Source organism: Leuciscus leuciscus, assembly GCF_965113295.1.
Source record: "Leuciscus leuciscus genome assembly, chromosome: 1".
Classification (NCBI taxonomy): Eukaryota; Metazoa; Chordata; class Actinopteri; order Cypriniformes; family Leuciscidae; genus Leuciscus; species Leuciscus leuciscus.
Window position 1 is genome coordinate 56447030 of NC_138725.1, and position 20726 is coordinate 56467755.

Below are 20726 nucleotides of genomic sequence, written 5' to 3' on the forward strand. Positions count from 1 at the left end.
GCAATATAAGGAAAGTGCTATTGGAAAACCAGTCAAGTTGCACATTGTCCCTGTTGAAATAAATAAACAAACAAACAAATCTGTGAAACTGCTATTACTGAGTATTTTGTCTGATTTAGATTTTTTTTTACCTATGTTCTTATTATTATAATAGGGTAGAGTATGTTTTAGTAAAATTGTGTTTGTGTATTTGTTTTTAGTATTATTATGGGTTATTGTATGTTTTAGCTAATATATTATAGGGTACAGTTTGTTTTGAGCGAAAGATTTGTTTTAGGAATGTAGTCAGTCAGATAGATCGCTGTTGGCTGCGTGCGAGGACTGAATGTGGATGCTGCTACTGTAACAAATCTAATTTCCTGTGAAGGATTAATAAAGTATCTTATTACTTCACTATAAATAATAGACACGTTATACATTATATTTAAATATAATATATAATTGATTAATAAATACATTCAAATCATATTACTATCAACACACTGCTAAAGTTGTTAGTCTACGAAACAAAAAACCTTTTAACAGAAAACATGGGTATTATATAGGATACTTAGTATTGATAATGATAGAAGATAGATTTTAATATAAACAAAATTGAAGAATTGTGAACATAATTCTGCTTTGTTCAGTTGCCCATATGATTATAAATCAGAAAACAAAAAGTGTCCAAATGTCAGTTTAATGAAACCTCTGTGTTCTACAATGATCATTTTCATCACACACTCCATGTCACTTGCATTCTCCATTTCTGTACAGCCATAATTCCTTATTTTTAGCTTCTATTTTGTGTCTCAGCTCCTGCACATGTGGACGCACTGTCACATGTGCGTCTAATTCAGTTCTCTCGCATCTAGGCCAAAGATGAGATTCGCTTCTTGGTCAAGGCTCAGAATGTCTCCTTGTATTGTGTCAAGATCTTATCCATCTTCATATAATTTCTGCTCCTCAGAGAGCTCAACTAGATGGTCCATCCTCATCTGACCTACTGCAATCTTCTCAGGTTGGTTTCACATCCCAAAATGCACCAAGTGGGAATATTTTTTTAACTGCTTGTTAGAAACAATGCCCCGAAGTGACATTCTTCCAAGGTTCCCATTGAGTAAATAATTTCTGGGACTCAAATGTTAACCTTTGATTCACCCAGAATATCTGGTTTCATTTTAAGATTTAGTGACAGAGTCCATGTGTCCAGAGCGTTGTGCTCTGAGCTTATTATCCCATCCAGCCATTGTGTTCACCTCCGTCTACGAATATTGGCTTCGGCTGAAAAGAAGTCAAGTATAATTTTTTTTTACAAACAAATATTTACAAACATTACATTTTGTTATATTTAATTAACACACTTGATAGAGAGTGGCATAATCTTACTGGTGTAATCTTGGGGCATCATAGGTCTCGAGATGACTGTTTTCAAGGCCTCCACCCACTCTCTTTGATCTCGCTCCTGCTCACACATGAAGACGAACTGCCGATCCGGAGTCTCCACAATTACCCCACACTTCCATTTGTTGCCTCTTGTCCCTTTAGGGACACACTCTCTCACTGAATACCCATGATTCTCTGAGCCAATAAAAACAACTCCAAGTTCAATGGCATCCTTTAGGATAAAAAGAAAATTCACAATATTAAATACAATTTTTTTTTTAATTTTTTTATTGATTACACTGAACACATTGATTTTTGCTGAACTGAAAAACAGCCAACACTTACATAAGTAGAAAAAGAAAAAGCAATGCAATTCATACCAGTTGTGTTTTAAAATAGAGTAGTTTCCTGTCCAGGGAATCCAAGATAAACCATCTTTTCTTGAATGGCTCTCGTTGCTGTTCAACATAAACAAAGAGTCAGAGATGTTTGTTTTAGCGTCAAATCACTTTCAAAGGTTTGAAGTTCAAAATGTATTTGTCACATGTTCAACATAAGTGGTAGGAATATTTTTTTTTTCCTACAAGCTATTATACTTTCCTGAGACAGCAGGACAATAAAACACAATTCAGAAACATTAGTTACAGAATATGCAGATATGTACACAGTGGCCTAACGTAGTGGTGTTTTAGTTTTTGTGAGTGTGTAAAGAAGTGTTTGAGGAGTGTTTTACAAAGAATAGCATGATTTATCCTTAAAGGGTTAGTTTACCCAAAAATGAAATTTCATTAATTACTCACCTTCATGTTGTCCCAAACCCGTGATTACAGTGGTTCAAATGTAATCTTATGAACCGACGAGAATACTTTTTGTGTGCAAAATATCTTCATTTGAGTTTCGAAGATGAACGAAGGTCTTATGGGTTTGGAACGACATGAGGGTGAGTAAATAATGACCGAATTTTCATTTTTGGGTGAACTATCCCTTTAAATGTTTGTGCAATTTAAAGACAACTACAAATACCTTGCTACACTGAAAAATCTAGATTTTTAAATATACATATAATGAAAATAGAGAGAACCATTTGTGGACAAAAAAAGAAAGAAAAACTTACCAGAGGGCCAGTCTTCTCCATGTAACCCTCTTTCAGGTAGTTTCTGGTTGTCCATGGTATTAGCTTAAGACAAACAAAATAAAAAATAAATATTGTTAAACTTTTTTAACAAATGTTTCACGGTGCTTTTGCTAGTTTCTTGAGACACCAACTTGTGCTCCTCGGACACATTATCAGTGATGAACCCAGGGGTCAAGTGCCCTTCTTAATCCACAGTCAACTTGACGCTTTTTCTGCAGTTTTGTTTATGTTCTTGGTGGCTGTCTTTTCCTGCAAACCTTTAATGCCAGAGACTGAATGCCTGATGTAATGACTGCCCTGCAAAGCCCCTGCCTGCAGCCAACCTCAATGGCCTTCCAACCATGTCTTTCCAACCATGTCTAAATTCTAATACATTCCTCAACCAGCTCATTGGGATTGGGGTTCTTGAGCCCCTGCCCCTTTAAAGGGATAGTTCACCCAAAAATGAAAATTATGTCATCATTTACATTTACAGTTGATGGACCCCAATGACTTCCATAGTAGGAAAAAAATAAAAATACTATGGAAGTCAATGGGATCCATCAACTGTTTGGTTACAGACATTTTTCAAAATATCTTCTTTTGTGTTCAGCAGAAAAAAGAAATTCATACAGGTTTGAAACAACTTGAGGGTGAGTAAATGATGACAGAATTTTCATTTTTGGGTGAACTATCCCTTTAATAGTGAAAGCGAAAGTGCCCTTTCTCTGTCGTATTGCGGTGCCCCACGGAACGCGATTTTTACCGAGGGGGGCCCAGCTCCCCACTCCCCTGCGGAACTCTATTTCGCCACTGCCCCTGATTTACCAAAAAGCCACAAATGGAAACTACAGAGTAGAACATGTAACACAAATATCATTGATGTTTACATCTACAGTGATATTCTGTGATGATGCACCAATCACAGAACAATTTGTTCCTCGACTAGACTAAAATATACTACACATGTAGCATTTTGTTTGTTAACCAACTAAAATAAATGTGTTTCTTGTTTAGAGATGCAGCAACTCACAAAAAAACCTAAACAAAAAACGCATTTACGTGTCCTGTTAACATTGTTGTGGTGTAGGGCGTTTATCTGGTGATCATTCATGTTGTGAAATTGGAGAGAGGGCAGGCCTTTAGCTGTTGATGGTTTTAGGAAGTAAAATCACTTGGAAAAGGGGAAACTTGCGAAACTTCCTTTTTATGTGGCAATGTTAGCTACAACATGAGAAGGCACAACAAGCTTTTGAGAAAATCAAAAACTTTGTACAGTAAAGCAAATTAAAAGCACTGAGGAGACACGTGGTATTTTAAGAAGTCCAAAAGCAACTATACAAAAAGTACTTACATCTTTATCACTAGCTGTTGGAAAGGCTGTTTTCAGGTAGACGTGGCGAATAGCTCTAATGGCATTAAACCAATTGACAATCTCCTGAAATGGAGAAATTACAGAGCAGATAGTCTTTAGTATACAAGCTGCCTCTGAAACTCATTAAGTTCAATTCAAACTCATTAAATATGATGTGCACTACACCTGCACTATTCTTTGCAACAAAGCAGGAAAGAAGCCTGGAAAAATAGATTTACCTGACCATTTTTACTGTAAACAAAAAGGTTTCGGGAGTGATCATCCACACAGTAGGTGATCTGAAGGCCGTGAGCATGTCCTATCTTCTCAGGCTGGAAGGTTGCATTCAGGTCCTTCACAGAAATAGTAGCCTTTGGCCCCTTAGATTCCTGACAAGCACAGATACCATTTAATGAATTGTGCACCTAATATTAATTTGATTCTATACATTTTTCAATCAAAGGCAATTTTTTTAAACAGAGCTAATATTGTGTTAAAAGGATTTTGGATGATGTATGCATAGCTTTGATTGTCTTAAAAGTCATATACTGTAGTTATTCTCAGTCTGTGCTGTGTTTTACGACAAATGCATTCACTAAAGAAAATAGCATTTCTAAATGGTCCACAAACTTCATTGCTCAATGAAAAGTTTCTTTTCTTACATCCTCCCTGTAGTATTTGAGGGTAAAATCCCGCACTGAAAGAACAAACTTCCTCTCGAGAAACTGTCCATTATCCTTTCCTTTCTTCCACAGCATGCCCTCATAGACACCTAGAGCCAGGCAAAACAATTTGGTTGAAAGATTAATGTTAATATTAGCAGTAAACAGACTAAGATGCAAGCTGAATGCATTAAGTTTAATGTCAGTTATTAATCTGTCATTTTTATTATTCAAGTGTGGGCCATTTGGAATGATTCACCTGCTGATCAGTCAATCTGAGCTGATTTTCTTCAATAATACACTTTTTTAAAGTACAGAGTTTAAAAGAAAGCTTCTGGGAGCTGAAATGGATTACCTGCTGTGAAGGGTCTTTCTGTATTTTTCTCCGTAAACTCCATTCTTTCGTATTTGGCTCGAATCCATTGTTCTCTAAGGACCCTATTCAGTGCACATATAATGCATTTTGTTGAGCTACATGATGGAGTCAACTGTTGTAATGTCATTATATATATTACAGTTTATAGTACACTTACAATACCATTTTATAATTAAGTAGATGGTACTATTTCAGTTGAATATGAACATATATTCAACTACATGCGGAATGAAGCATTAAGAATCGAGAACACAACTGACAGAATCAAAGGAATGGACTTCAATACCCTTTTAGTGGAATTAGTAGTTCCTGTTACTGTGATCAACAGTAGTACACAGCGTTTTTTCTTGCCAGTAAGATTTTTGCTTAATCAGCCCTTTTTTTTTTCCTTCTTTTTTTTTTTACTTCCCAAATCAGAGATCTGTTCCATTATGATATAAATGTAGTGTTTCAGCTGTAAATTAATGTGTTTAGTTTGACTTTTCAGTCAGTAGAAGAGCCTGGACCACTCACTCGCAATCATCTGTGTGGGGCTGATAATAAAACACAGGGACATATTTCTCATAGAAGTTTTTGGCAGGACGGTTTCCATTGGCCTTCATGAACTTCTCATCCGAAAAAAGCATTGAGAGGAAACAAAATGGTGTTAGGGTTCACATTCAAGACTTAATGGAACCACTAGATGCTGATATGTAAAACAGGGACTATGCAAAAAGTGACATGTAATAATCAAAATCTTTTCATTAAAAACATTCACAAACTCCTTTTTACCTGCACAAGCTCATCATCCCAGAAGTCTAATCGTATGGACTTGATACGACTTACTGTAGGAAGATTGCGATGAGTTCCAGAACAGTTTAGACACACAAATATTCCCAGAGTATATGAAGCCCAGTCTGGATCTTCAAGTGATAACAGAGTAAGTGAGTGAGTCAAACAATTGATAAATAAAGTTCCCACATTCATGGAAAAGCATAGTCATTTTAAAATTGTGATTTCCAGGAAAGGCAATGAAAAATAATATTTTTTATATTAAATATATTTTCTTAATCACGAATGACTACATATTATGGAAAAGTCACAAAAAGGCATGGAAATTCGTGGGTTAAATATGTGTGGGAACCCTGCCAACCATTCTGTCAAAAAAAAAAAAATCTGAAGAAATTTCATATAAATACAACTATGGTATGAATAGATTCTAAATGCTACTGGTTTCGAAACAACTTGTTTATAGAAGCCATAGTTACACTGATCGAACCATCATGGCTATACCATGACTTTACTATGAATTACTACTATAAACAGTGTGTCAAAATATTGTTAGAGAGCTTTCCAATAATTACTTGCATTCTCGGTAAAATTACACAAATAACTACGGGCTGTGAGTGAATGCCGTGTTGACAATGGTCCTGTACTCACCTGCAGCTCCACAGTCCGCACAGCAGCTATTCTCTGGCAGCTTCACCAACTCTAGAAGTGTCTTCTTGTTCTTTTCCCGATTTGCCATAGGCGAAATGCTTTTAAACACGTAAAGATTGTAGTTCAAACTTTCAACTCTCTTATCCGTTGGTTATCCCAGAGGGTGCGGTTTTTCGCGGTATATTTCATTCAGTCTCCCAACACTGTTGCGCACCGGTCGCGTCAGATTCGAAACTCGTATGCGCTTCAGCGGCAAAACGCTGCGGTCTCAGCTGCTGGACTCGAGGTCTTCCGCAAGCATTCACTAAAACCCCCCTTCGTGTTCACTTCCTGGAGAAAACAACAAACTGCTACACCTAAGATATGTTATCTATTTAATAATCCATTAACTCTCATTACTCTGTAATAAATATGAGAGGATAATTAGGCAATAATGAAACCAAGTTGTAAACAGTGGCTCACTGTGGAAAGAGTTTTTCGTACTTAATATGGTTAAAATATTACATTTGTACCAAACAAAACATGAGAATGATTATCAAGATTGAAGTAACTCATTATAATTAGGTTAAATCATAGGTGCCAACAGCTATAATATTCTTGCAAGCTAGTACATTTACTCCAGTCACACATTGAGACTGCAAACAAAACAAAAATGTTGCATTTTCAGGATTACAGTTATCTTCCTGGATTCAAATGGACTAAAACCGTCCCATTTAGGAGATGTGGAAGTGAAAAGTGTGCTTTATGACTCTAAGTTTCACGAAAAACATTGTAAGGTCTATCGTCTCATGATAAAATATGAAATATGGTAGGGGGAGAAAAAAAAAAAATCATACACAACCTGTACACAAATTCCAATAGCACCATCATGTTTACAGACCTCTTGCAATTTACATACATATAAAAAAAACAAATAAAAAAATAACATGTTTGCTGGCAAATAGCAAATCCACATTTATTACTTGATAAAACTTTTTGGAAGATGCATGACAAAAAGTACAAAACAAAAATGATCAGCAAATTTAAAACATCAGTACATATATGTGAGGTCTACAACAACATAAAACCACACTCCTTCTGAGTATATATTACTGTACAAATGCAGATTCACCAGCAGCCTTTAAGCGGCTGCCTAAAGATGGGTGTAATTTAAGGGAACTCGGAAGCCAGGAACTCCACTGTGCTTTTAGGAAGAGTGAAGTGTATACCGTCCAAATAGTGCAAGAACCTGTAAAAGTAGGGGAAAAACACAACATTATGATCATTTTGTTAAATGTGGATCTTTAGAGTAGTTTTGCCACTACAAGACAAGTCCCTATGATCATTTAAAACAAGTCGACAAAACGTTGTTCTGTTGAATTGTGACCTCATGCCATATTTAAGCTTTGCAAAAGCCACATCCTGTCCCTCCACTGTATTATGTTTTTTTTTAGACCTGTGCACTATGACCAAGTTGAATTTGACACGTCGTTGTCAGTTCAGCAAAAAACAAATGCATCAGGTACTAAACATTATATTTATGAGATGCGAGTTGAGACTGTGAAACTGTGGTTAGTTACCATGTTAGGCCTTCAAATATAGTGTTCAACCTTCATGAGACAGCAGGATTTTTACAGTTGTTTTCTTTGCAACACTTTCGCCTACAGGAAATATAGGGTGTATTCTTGCCCACTGTGTAAAGGGTATTTCCATTGTCACTGTTCAACTCAGTGTGGTATCTGGATAACTGGAAATGATCTCACTTTGGGAGCGTAACTAAGAACAGGGTCTCTTGTTCATAAACAAGGGTGTGTCATGCATTCGAGACATTTCAGGCTTTCAGGGTGGTCAAGACAAAAGTGTACAGCAGACAATTTTAAACCAAAAGATTTCTCTCCTAACCTGCCACAGGTTTTCCATACCTCTTAAATAATCCATTTCCATGACTTTTTAGTCATGGAAACACACTAAAATAATACAGTCTTAATGCCCATTTCAAATACAGGAACATAGTCCAGACTTCTCACTGATGCCCCACCTAGTGGAAGCGAATGATGCCTGCCATAATTAACAGTATGATGTGATACTGAATAAATCAGTAATATGAAAAATAAACTCACTATAATTAGAAAAAGACAGTTCTTTCAAATGTGTAATTTTGTAACCACTAATGACATATGTTCACTGCAGATAGTCTATAAATGAATCTAATAATAACTCTCACCTGCGTTTGATCTTTCCCTGCTCCTTCAGTCTCTCTGACCTACAGATGGTGCGTAGAGAGGGGAGGTAGTCCAGAGCCACTGCTGCCCGGTTTCCCAGCGTACCAACTGACATGGTGGAGAGTAGCGACTTCAGCACCTCACTTCTCCTCTCCATCAGCCTGTACAAAACAAAATGAACACAATCTTACAGCACGCTGTGTATAAACCCGCCTCAGAGGGCAGAGAGGAAACGTAAAACATTGAGACAAGGGATGGGTATAATAGAATATTTGTGTTAAGTTTACAATGATTTTGAAGATTTTTTTGGTTTTCCAAAGATTGTCGTTTAACTAGTTTCACAATCCTTGTCTCACAACTTGCAGTTTTAAGAACATTAATACATATTTTAATAAACTTTAGTGGAAAAAAACTTTCAAGAAAGTTCTGCCATTGGCATTTTGATATACTATTTTGGTAACACTTTGCAATAAGGTTTCATTAGTTATCTACATTGGTTAACATGAACTAAGAATTAACAATACACACATACAGCGAGAGCAAAAGAGAGAGCAAGAGAGAGAGAGAGAGAGAGAAAATAGAATATATATGTAAAAACATGTAGGTTAATATTGCTTCTTGTTACAATGTATTATTGAGATTTTTTTTAGAGACATGACCTAGCCTTGGATTAAATGCAGAATAAATAAAAGCAAAAGCAAAACAAAACAAAAAAAACACAGAGAGGCTGAATTCTCACCTTGGTTCACAAGGTGTGACTTGAGCGAGGCTGAAGCCATCTCTGTGTGAAGCCACAGGAAGGGTGAGCTCCTCTTCTGCCTCTCTTCTGATCTCCTCCTCCAGTTGCTGTGCTGTGTCCCAGGCCTCAGAGACTACAGCCTTGCACTTCCTAAAGCTCAAATGCCCCAATGCAGCATGGATTTCATCAACACTAACACCATTTACCCGGCTAACACACTCTAACCGAATGTCATCGGTCATCCCACTTTTGACCTTCGCACCGGTCCAGCCAAAGTCCTGTGGTCTGCAGGAACCCTCTCCATGCAAAGGTGGGTAGTGCAATGAGGAGTCCAGGAAGGACATGTGGTCCATATACTCTGCTAAACCGCTTAAGCAATGCGTCACTGGCTTGCTCTTCTTTCTTTCGGCTTCAGATAACACAATGTGCCTCGGTTTTATCGGCACGGCTTCAGGCACATTCACGGACAGATTGGCTGCTTCTGCATTAGTGCTTTTAGCAGGATCTCTGCTGGTTTTTGGCAGTGAGAGGAAGTCTTCCTCCGACTCTGAATCAGACTGGAAAACGTCTTTATTGCCCATCTTCTTTCGCCCTCTCATTCTGGAGGACAATTTAAGGGGACTACCTTCTTCAGAGGGCTCTTCCAAAGCTTCTAACCTCACATTTTGAGGTACTTGCTCAGGTTGGGACTGTGGGTTTGGTGCTGATTGTGATTTGAGGGTGGACTGCGGTAAAGGGCGAGTTGGCAGAGGAAGCAGAAACTCTATATTGCAGTAGAGAAGTTCCACTCCCATTCTGTGGACCTTTGAGAGAATATCCCAGCACTTAATGCTCTCTAGTATTGAAGACTCGTGCTGTAAAATAAGATCAGATTGATCAGGAACAAATTCTGGAAATGAACATGTTTAAACAATTATATTTTTAGTGTATGAATAAATATATACCAATGATACACAATATATTGGTACTATATCTGTTGGCCAATAAATGTTTTTTTATATATAATTATCGGCAATGATATTGGATATTTAATAGTGCATGCTCATTTAATCTTTAAAAACACACAAAAAAAATTATAATTGAAAAAATTATTTAACAACATTATGGAACAAATAGGGAAATTAATATTAAAATATATTAAGATTTTTAATAATTCTATAATATTCTAATAAAAAATCATTAAAAAAAAATACACACACATACATACATGTCTGCACTCGTATATATTTTTCTTTTTCATCAAAACCGATTATGTTTATCAGCGGTTGTATATCAAGCAGGGACAGATTTGTATGAATTTTGTTTTGTGATTTCATCGGAACGAATAGAGTAGCCTAGAGTCTCCTCAACGGACTGAAGCGCGCGTCTGAGTGAAGAATGTGCGGCCGCTGCGGTGTGTGCGCGAGCCACGAGAACACTGTATCAGCGCCACTGATCGCAACGGCAACGAGCACTTTGATCACTTGATTAAAAAAAACACATTTCAGCGCTAGATTGCTTCTTATTTAACAAACGAACGAAACGAATACTTTGCTAGTTAACTGGAAATGTTTTATTTATTTGTATTGGTACATCCGTGCTGGGACATAATATCAACCCTGGCAAAAAGTGGTGACAAATAACTGTCCGACACAGCCCACGGGAAATGAGAAGCTGCGTTTTGCAAACACACCCCATTTATGAAATAAATTAATTAATAATTAGATAATTCAGCTATATATCATATGCTGAAGTAAATTTTTGGAGTGTTAAAGATTAAAAGAAAAAACAACAACAAGAACCGTACAGAACCGAAAACCGTGACCCTAAAACCGTGATACGAACCGAACCGTGGGTTTTGTGAACCGTGCCACCCCTAATATATATATATATATATACACACACACACACATAAAAATTATATATACCGTATATATATAATTTTTGGGCTATTGCCAATAGCATAAAATAATTATCGGCTTAACAGTATTGGACAGAATCATTGCATTCTTAATTAGAAAATATCACAAATTCAATACTCACCTTTAGCAGCAAATCTGCAATATTTTTTGTTTGCATCTTGCAGATTCCCAGCAAAGTCTCTGTGCATGCAGTGTGGCAAGGAGGTAGTTTATCCTCATTTACATCCTGAGCTTTGATAGACTGATGGTGAATGTCACCCATGATGTTCTCTTTGAGATCTATAGTGTAAAACAAGATGTTTTTGATAACTATATACAGATATTATAACATAAATCCAAAAGTTCTTAGTGCACCTTTTTTTAAATCAATTAAATATATCTTTACCTGATGAAGGCAAAGGTCTCTGCATCTGCTGTCCACCACCACTGCATGCCCAGAATTGTAGATGCAGGAGGCTTTGCCGAATATCACAGCTGTTCCAATCTAGCAGACAGGACACATCCTTAGTGTCTGTTCTCATGTTTTCTACCAGACACAGCAGCTGGAGGTAACTTGACACATCCGCCTGGAAAAACCCAATGCGTTGACTATCACAAACCAAACACAAATAAGAGAATATAGGAGAAAGTAATTAGAAAAGTAGAAAAAATTAATTAACTGCACTTACCACTGAAGGAGATTTGAAATGGATTTCCTCAAAGTACCCATCAAATGTAGCACCAAAGGTCGGATCTGGACAAAAAGGTCCAATGATGACTAATTCACAAATCTTGCATAGTACATTTCTGTTCACTGCCAACTTTACTTACCACTGGTTGTTAAAATAACTGGTCTCTTGGTTGTGGTCATGAAGGTTTTTATTGCAGCCAAGAATCCAGTGTCATCATCAAAAATGATGTCCACCTCCTCAAATAAGATGAGGGATGTGGCAGTTTTCTTGCCCTGGTCTTCAGCTGAGATCTTGGTGCTGGCTGGAGTTCCACTGGGACACTCTTTGCTTTTGCTGTCAGTCTCTTTTGCTTTGGCAGACTTTTTCGGACATGCTTATAATAAAACATGAAATGCCATTAGAAAGGTCTCAAACATGAAGCTTGAAAACAATTTCCTTAAAGTGCTCCTATTATGCTATTTGAAAGTTTCAGGTAACAGGTTTACAAGCATCAAAGGTCGAAAACTGTTTCATTTTCTCATAATATACATTTGCACATCACCACATTTTCACTGATTCTCAAACGACTCGTCAGATGAATCAATCTCTCTAAATCCCACCTTTCCGCGAGCTACTCTGCTCTGATTGGCCAGACAGCTCAGTCTGTTGTGATTGGTCTACGACGTGCAAGCCTGTGTCGAAAACAAAACCGCCCATTGCCATAACAACGTCAGCTCTGCGTGTCCTGAGGCTTCCTTCACCGTAAACTAACAATGACGTTTGAATCGAATTTGAAAATGAATTTTAACCACTGATTCTTCACATGCTCGTTCTTGGGCAGTGAAAAAAAAACTGGCTTTACCTTCACATTGTAGAGCACAGCGCCGTCTTCTCAACATGATGCTATCCAGTATCCACAGGAATCAGATGCCGGTTTGAGGTTCAAGTTTTCCCTGGTGTCTGCTTGCAATAAGTGGGCGGGCAATATGCTAACAGCTTATGACTCGTTTGAAAAACGATTGATTTAATTGACTCAGAGTCGACTCTTACTTTTAAAAGACAAATTTAAACACGGTGCACTTTCAGATTTAAAACTTTGCAGGATGTTTTCATTCTTTTAGAGCTATGTTACACACTACATGATAGGTCATTTTCAAAAATCCATAATAGGGGCACTTTAATATAGCTCACAATAAATGTCAATATCATTTCAATATTTGTGTTTGACTTAGATCACTGGATTTTGAATTATTACCAGGTGGTGTTTTCTTGTCTTGACTGTTTGCTTCTTTGCCAGTGGATCTTCCACCTGCTTTGAAGAAATTGGCCAGAGATGTCGGAGCCAAGCCACCTTTTCTGGATGGAGCACTTCGAGGAGACTGAGGAGGCTTCCTGGGCGATGATACAACCCTTCTGGGGGAGTTAACCTTTCCTGTGATTAGAAGAGACACTGAGAACCCATCCGAATAGTCATGCACACTATATATTGAAGTGCAATCATCAAGGAAGAGAAAATTCATACTGGGAGAGGTGCCAGGTTTGATGGTGGTGCTGTTGCTGCTATAATTGCTGAAGTAGGACGGTTTGTGAGCGTTGACACCTTGGATGTCCACTTGGTGGGACTGAGTGGCTTCCTTCAGCTGGGATAAGATCTGACGACCACTCCTTTGAGAGGAGGAGTTTACCTCAAATACCTAAAAACAAACAAAAAAAAACAGGGTGGATAAATACTTTCCTTTTTTGAACGACACTAGACAGTCTCAAAATAGTAAAGTGAAATGAAAAATGAACCAGACCTTGAATCCCAGTTCTTGCGCACAGGCATAGACTGCAGCAGTCTTGCCCACTCCAGTGGGTCCAGTGATAAGAAGTGTGTTACACAGATGATCTTCTGTCTCATCCAGGCCTTCATCTATGAGCCAGGAGTCTGCATAGAAATAAAGTTGAGGCAATGATAAGAATATGAATATTGGCACAGCCAAAAATGGCAAGCAAAACAGCAAGCACTGTCATTTAGGATATTTTCATACCATTACTGTCCTCATCTTGCTTTTTTTCCTGCTGTTTCCTCTTCTCTTCCCGGTCAGCTCTCAATTTCCACTCTTTCAGCCAGCTAACGGTAACGATCAAAATGAAATGGGAAGAAATGTTATCAAAAAAAGAAATATTCAATCCTGACACGTAGATTAGTGAATGGGAACTTTCACCATCTTTGATTAAACTTGGCAGGATAACAACCTGTGTAGTCTCCGGACAGACTCCATATTCCCGATTATTTCACTGGAGTGCTGAGGCTGATATTTTTCTGTCCAAAGCACATCCTCTTTCACTCCATCTAGAAATGAAAACATGAACAACCAAATTTAAACAACATATAGTGCAAACAAGTTTAATAAACATATTTAGTAATACTTTAGGTTCAGTTCATTATGTATCATGCACTAACAATTACCAACCATGTTGCACAGCATGTATTATTCTAGATTAATGTAAGTTTATAAATACCGTTCAAAAGTTTGAGGTCAGTTTAAAAATAAAAAATAATTATACATTTATTCAGCAAGGCTGCACTAATTTGATCAACAGTAAAAGTAAAGACTTTTACATTGTTATCAAAAAATTTAACTCAAATAATGCTGTTTTATTTTTTTATTTTTTTAGCTTTCTATTCTTAAGAATCCTGGGGGGGGGGGGGAACGCAGCATGGGTTCCACAAAATTTTAAGCAGCACAGCTGTTTTCAACATTGATAATATTAGGAAATGTTTCTTGAGCATCAAATCAGCACATTAGAATGATTTCTGAAGGATTATGTGACATTATGCTAATGAATTGAACATTATTGTAAAATCTTACCAAAATTTTCACAGACTTTAAGAGGAAGATAACTACTCAGAGTGTGAAAACATTGTCTACAAACTTATTTAATTTTTACCTTCTGTGCTTGAATTTTCTGGGACAGAGGAATCTACTATAATGTGAATGTCCTTCTGGTTCCCCACAGGTGAGAGTAACTCTGCTGGATTGGGTTCTTCTTTCTGCTTTTGCCTCTGTGATCGACCTCTTCGACTTCTGCCAGATGGAACCGTGTCAGAGACATTCCGTGCTGCCTGACCTCCTGATGGTGGACTTTCTTCAATCACTATAACATCCCCTTCTGAGTGACTGGCCTTTGGTTTTTTACCCACTTTGCCTGTTGTCTCTCCTTCATCTACACGCTTCCGTTTCCTTCCGACGCCATCAGATGACCCAGCAGGGCAGGATACCTTAGACTCGCCTTCAGGTTCTACAAATAATCATATAAATGACGTATGCAAAAAATCTGTAAATAATTCAGGGTTACGTTTCATTATAAATACATTTATGCATTACATATTCATGTGGGAAGAAAAAACTAAAACAAAATGATTAATAGTATTTTTTAGTCACCTGAGGCAGAGGCTTGGAGGATGCAGTCCTCACGTCTCTTAACAAACCGCATAAAGAAACGTTGATGAGGGAAGGAGGGATTGGAGATTCTCATCTCCTCTAAAAGATGCTGTCTGATTGGCTCAGAAAACTCTGAATTCCGACAAGAAACCTAAAAAATAAATAAAAAATAAATAGTTAAATTTGTTGCTGTACATAAATACAGGATGCATAAAAAAAGTCTCCTCTGCTCACCCAAGCTGCATTTATTTGATTAAATATACAGTAAAAACAGTGATATTTTGAAATATTATTACAATTTAAAGGTGCAGAATGTAAGATTGACAGCTAGTGGTTTGAAATGGGTACTGCAGTTCAAATTCAAAATATTGGAGAGGGATGTTTCCCCGCCACCTTCTCCTCAGACTCGAAGCTCACGCGGGTTTCCAGATTGAGGACACGCAACAGGAACAAGCACAATTGACAACGGAAGGCGAGGAGATATACACACTTATAAGTTGATGAGTTGATTTATCTGTGTTTTAATATGCTGCCGTTCATAGAGATTTTTAGATGGATGCAGAGGCTTTTTAGGTTGGGTAGAATCTGCAATCTCTGATCTAGTTATATACCTGTTTCCTATTCTAAAATATAATTTATTCCTGTGATGTCAAAGCTGAATTTTCAGCATCATTACTCTAGTCTTCAGTGTCACATGATCCTTCAGAAATCATTCTAATATGATGCTCAAGAAACATTTATTACTATCATCAATGTTGAAAACAGTTGCTTAATATTTTTGAGGAAACCGTGAGTTTTATTTGTGATGCTTTGATTAAACTTCAAAATAACAGGCATTCATTTTAAAATAGATTCCTTTTGTAACGTTATACATATCTTTTGTCACTTTTGATCAGTTGAATGCATCCTTGCTCAATAAAAATAAGAAATATTCTGCCTTTTGAATAAAAAATTTGAAAAACTTTCATCTAAAAATTGTCACCAAAAGATTACCAACCTTCTGGCAAAATGCTCTCTTAGCAGGAACTGTAGCATAACCTAAAGACTTCTCCAAAGACATCATTTGAACAGCTGGTAAATTATAGGACTCCTTTATGCACACAAGGAAAGGATTTGTAGGCCACTGGAGGTTCCAAACAGAACAATCTGACATGGAAAGAAATTAACACATTAATCTCACATTATTCTCAAACACACACACACGTCTGGTTCAGCAACTTTGTGGGGACTCTCCATAGACGTAATGGTTTTTATACTGTACAAACTGTTTATTCTCTCCCCTTACACAAACCCTACCCCTAAACCTACTCATCACACAAAACGTTCTGCATTTTTACATTTTCAAAAATACTCATTCTGTATGATTTATAAGCTTGTTTCCTCATGGGGACCTCAATTTAGGTCCCCACAGTGACAAGTCCCCATGAGTCAGTGTGCATTCAGGTTGAAGTCCCCACCGGGATAGAAAAACAAGCACACACACATCAGTGTAATGCTCTAACCAAGAGAAGACCTGTCAGCTTACCTGCAGCCCTCTGCTGAACATGCACCACTGTCTGGAAGGAAGCACAGGCCTGACTATAAGCCTCTCGGCTGGCTGCTGTTTTTGCGATCTGCTTTTTAAAAGACTCCGGAAGGCCGCTCTTCAGAAACTCTCTCTTTGCTCTGAACTGTTCATCATCTTGCGAGTTCTCGGATGCCTCTCGACTGACAGGGTTTAGTTTGGGAAAAAGCATTTATTAGATTTTTAAACTAAAGAGAAAATAAGAGCATTGAAGAGAATTTGCCAATTCAAATACTGTCTGTTTTCATTAGCATAATACCTGCTGTCGTCAAAAATGGAGATGACAACAGACGTTCTCTGGGCCTTTTTGTCAACAAACAGAGGAGCCAGTTTAGAAGCTGAAAAAGAAATCGTGCATTTTTTAAATGACTTGAATGCAGTTTCCATGTTTGCCCCCCCAAAAAACCTTCAGATATTAAAGAAAGTATTGACTTAATTTTAACTATTTGTGTCAGTCCAAGTTACCTGCAGGAGTTTTGGATGTTTTGTTTTGAGTTGCATTTTTACCCAAAACCTCATTCAAACTACGAATCTTCTTTTGGCTCTTGTCACTTTCCTGTGAGGTGACTGGAGTGCTTTCGGTTTCATCCAAAAAAACTACAGAGTCCTAAAAAGATGACATTGATATAAATGAGAGAATAACTTGAGCAATTATTAGCAGCATTTATAAAACATTTACACCAGTTCACTCTCTCACCTCATCATCACAGTAATTTATGATTGACTCTTTGCCTCTTGTAGAGCGTCGTACAGTGTCTTCCTCCTTATTAGTGTCCTTTTTACTTTGTTGAAGAGCTTTGGCTTTCTGCACCAGCTTTCTAGCTTGTTTTCTTTTTTTAACTGCATTTAATTCCTAACAAATGAGAGTTTTGTGAGTTTGTGAGTTATCTTTAATCTTAAAACATCTGGCAATAACAATAATTATTAAATCATTTATTTTGTATTTGTTATAAGCATTTATTATTTTAATATTATTGTATAGATTTTCTTAATTAAAAACAACTATATTAAACCTTTTTATTAAACACAAAATATAAATAATAATAATAATAATGTTTAAAATATATATATTTTTTAAATATAGCATTATTTTTTGTAACATATATAAATCATAAATGTTAGTTACCTGTGTGGAGAGAGGACTTGATATTTCAAAATCACCAGCTTTTGTAGCAGAGCATGGAAATACTCTGGTGATTTTCATCCTATCAAATAAAATGGCAAATACATGAGACAATAAATAATTCAAGAAAACGTAAAAGGAGATTGTAGGAAATTAAAAAGTTAGTCTCACCTGATGGGGCTGCCTTTTTTGTCTGGTGGGCACAGCATTTCAGCTCTATAAATGCCCCTTTTGGGCCTGTGAGCTTTTGGGGTGGAGGCCAAAGAGGGTAAGGGTGTATTTTGGGACTTATCGTCATCTTTCACAGCGTTCTCTTGCCTCTCTTTATTCTGCGACACACTATTGAGCACAGCGGCTGATTGTCTGCGTGAAAGCTCTCTGGTCGAGCTCCTCAGCTCTCTGACAGCCTGTTCACTGTTGTTATTATCAGCTGACCTACTCTCATTATTGACCTCAATGTCTGCGGCGGGTTCTTCAGGTTTTGGAGTTGGAGCTTGTGCATCTTCAGCTTTCTTAGCTTGTCCCTTTTTCCCAGGCTTCCTACCTCGCTTCTTTTTGTCCCCAGGACAGGTCTTCTGTTCTTCATTCTGCTCAGAGCTGGTTTCTGGTTTGTGCTCAAGAGATTTTTCTTCATGTTCCTTGTCTGTTGTCTCTGGATCCTTCTCTTGAACCTGGTTCTGCTTGCTCTGACCCTTGCTGGTTTTGCTTTTAAATCCATCAAGACTAGGCTGCTTAAAGGCATTCATAAACTGCTTTCTCTCCGCCTCAGTGCTTTTAGGAGGATTGGAGCTGGATTCCATCACATCAAGTTCAAGATCTTCCTCGAGAACAACAACGTTAGACTTTCTTTTGAGGTCAGGCAATACGTCCAGTTTAACCTCTGGGATAGAAACAGACAAACTCTTGTCTTCTTTTGTTTGATTTTTTTTATTTCTACAAAAAATGGATGCGACTTTTAAATCCGTGGCAGCTTTGACAGACTCATGATGATCGGGGGAAATGGGATGCACCTCAGCTTGGATTGTGAGAGTTCGGGGTGACACCTGCAGAGGACCGATTGCAGAATCACCCTGACCATTACAGGCGTTGCCTTCATTTGACGTCTCAGCTGTATCAGTCTTGGGAATCACATTGCTCTCCTCCTGCTCTTGGTTCTGATTTTGTAGGAAGTCTTCAAATGAGATTGTGACGGTGCTACTTTCCTTTTCTGCACTCTCCTCCAATTTAACGTCACATATAGGCTCTTGAGCATCAGCATCACATTCCTTAGTCTCTTCACTGCCCCCTTTTGCCTTTCGGTTTCTCCTCACAGCAGATTTTCTGTTCCCACAATCTTTCTTCCTGCTTTGGTTTAAAGAGGGTTTTTGCTCAGAACTTTCCCCAGAACTCTTAACCGTCAGGACATCTGGATCAGCCTCTGTGGTGTTTTTCCTCACGCCAGATTCTTTATTGGAGAAGGCATCATTACAGGCTTGAGCTGGAACAAGAACAGTATCCCTTTCCTTTACAGCTGATTCACTGGTCATCTGTGCATCCTCCTCTTTGGACTTATTGTGGTCCTTGGCCTTCCTGGTTCGCTTCTGCCCCTGTCCTCTTATAGGTTTTCCAGGGACTTCTCCACTTCCTTGCTCTGAAGGTTGTGGGGAGTTCTCTTTAGCTACCAGAGAGCAGCTTTTTATTTCTTGTGCAGGCGAGGTTCTCTTAAAGTAGTCCATAATGTTGTTAGACCGTGGTGGTGAGAACGGTTTCTCCACTGGCTTGGGCATAAAGTAGTTAGTAATAGTTTTGACAGATGGTGCATCGCCATCCTTCCTCAATTTCTTGCATGGCTGGAGAAACAGAGCAATAATCACAAATTATGAAAATCATTCAGTGTATTTAGAATATAAAAGCAGTGCCATATATCAGCATATCAACTTTTTATATGACACATACCTGACCCTCAAAATCCTCTATGACAGCTGCCATAGCAACAGCACCAGCCATCGTTTCACCCCCAAAACTAAAAATCTGCATGGAATTAACAGACAAAGCCAAGGTTTTAGAAGAGTTTAAAGACAAATACACAAAACAAAGCCACATGAATCAAGTGTTCAAAGTGTATTTAAACATATTTACAACATGTAAATTTGTATAATTTCATAATTCATAAGGAGCTACATTTACAGTTTGAATAAACAATGCCTCCACAATTGCATATATTAAAAGTTTACCTGTCAACTAACGTTACGTGTTTGTAGAAAATTCATAAACATTGCAGATGCTCACCGGTTCTTTTCCTTCCTTCGGTGATACGTTGATACATGTTCCAAAATTACAGATCACAGTGTATAAACTATGAATACAACAACGAGTTTAAGTAACGTTAAACACAAAGCCTATCTATCTACACATTTTCCAAAACATCGATATACATTCCCAAACCGGCGAAAAACAAACATAACATGTGGTACTATCCAACCCGAAACCCGCCATGCGTGTAAATCTAAAATTAAAAGTGCATTTGACGCTAATAATGAGAGACCATATTCTGTAATAATGTAGGTTTTAGTGTAGTTGAATTGTTTTCGACAAATGGCGCCAAATATCATGGACGTCTTTCGCCGCGCCGGTTCGGCCAATCACAGTCCGTTTCGTCATACATTCTCAAACAGGAAAAAGCGCGACATTAGATTTCAAAATAGCAACAACACTACAACAGTCATTCTGGGAAAGAGAACACGAGAACAAAAAGTTATTTCCTGAATTAATTTCTATTAACATAGTTATAATGTCCTCTTAAATGTAATTAACTTTAACTATGGGTTAAAGCATGTCTTATCGTAACATA

General features: G+C 37.6%; 2 protein-coding genes across 3 annotated transcripts; both read right to left on the minus strand.

Annotated features, from left to right (window-relative positions):
- Window positions 1-663: 663 nt before the first annotated feature.
- Window positions 664-6708, minus strand: adap2 (ArfGAP with dual PH domains 2). Of its 2 annotated transcripts, none has more exons than XM_082136840.1 (11): window positions 6291-6708; window positions 5697-5773; window positions 5385-5476; window positions 4851-4933; window positions 4496-4605; window positions 4073-4222; window positions 3834-3917; window positions 2480-2542; window positions 1746-1823; window positions 1369-1597; window positions 664-1263 (listed from the first exon to the last, which is right to left on the minus strand). In XM_082136840.1, exons 1-11 carry the CDS (start codon window positions 6376-6378, stop codon window positions 1235-1237), a joined length of 1083 nt encoding a protein of 360 aa, XP_081992966.1. In that variant the 5' UTR covers window positions 6379-6708; the 3' UTR covers window positions 664-1234. The 2 variants fall into 2 exon arrangements, with proteins under 2 accessions (XP_081992966.1, XP_081992965.1); XM_082136839.1 differs by having other exon boundaries at window positions 5643-5773.
- A 511-nt stretch (window positions 6709-7219) lies between these two features.
- atad5a (ATPase family AAA domain containing 5a) lies at window positions 7220-20505 on the minus strand. Its single transcript, XM_082136343.1, has 23 exons — window positions 20165-20505; window positions 19832-19906; window positions 18068-19725; window positions 17900-17978; window positions 17471-17626; window positions 17239-17380; window positions 17033-17111; window positions 16735-16916; window positions 16207-16355; window positions 15210-15360; window positions 14716-15066; window positions 14020-14116; window positions 13812-13894; window positions 13578-13708; window positions 13304-13475; window positions 13037-13213; window positions 11942-12175; window positions 11800-11864; window positions 11517-11697; window positions 11253-11410; window positions 9231-10084; window positions 8494-8652; window positions 7220-7518 (listed from the first exon to the last, which is right to left on the minus strand). Exons 2-23 carry the CDS (start codon window positions 19880-19882, stop codon window positions 7440-7442), a joined length of 5388 nt encoding a protein of 1795 aa, XP_081992469.1. The 5' UTR covers window positions 19883-19906; window positions 20165-20505; the 3' UTR covers window positions 7220-7439.
- Between the last annotated feature and the right edge of the window lie 221 nt (window positions 20506-20726).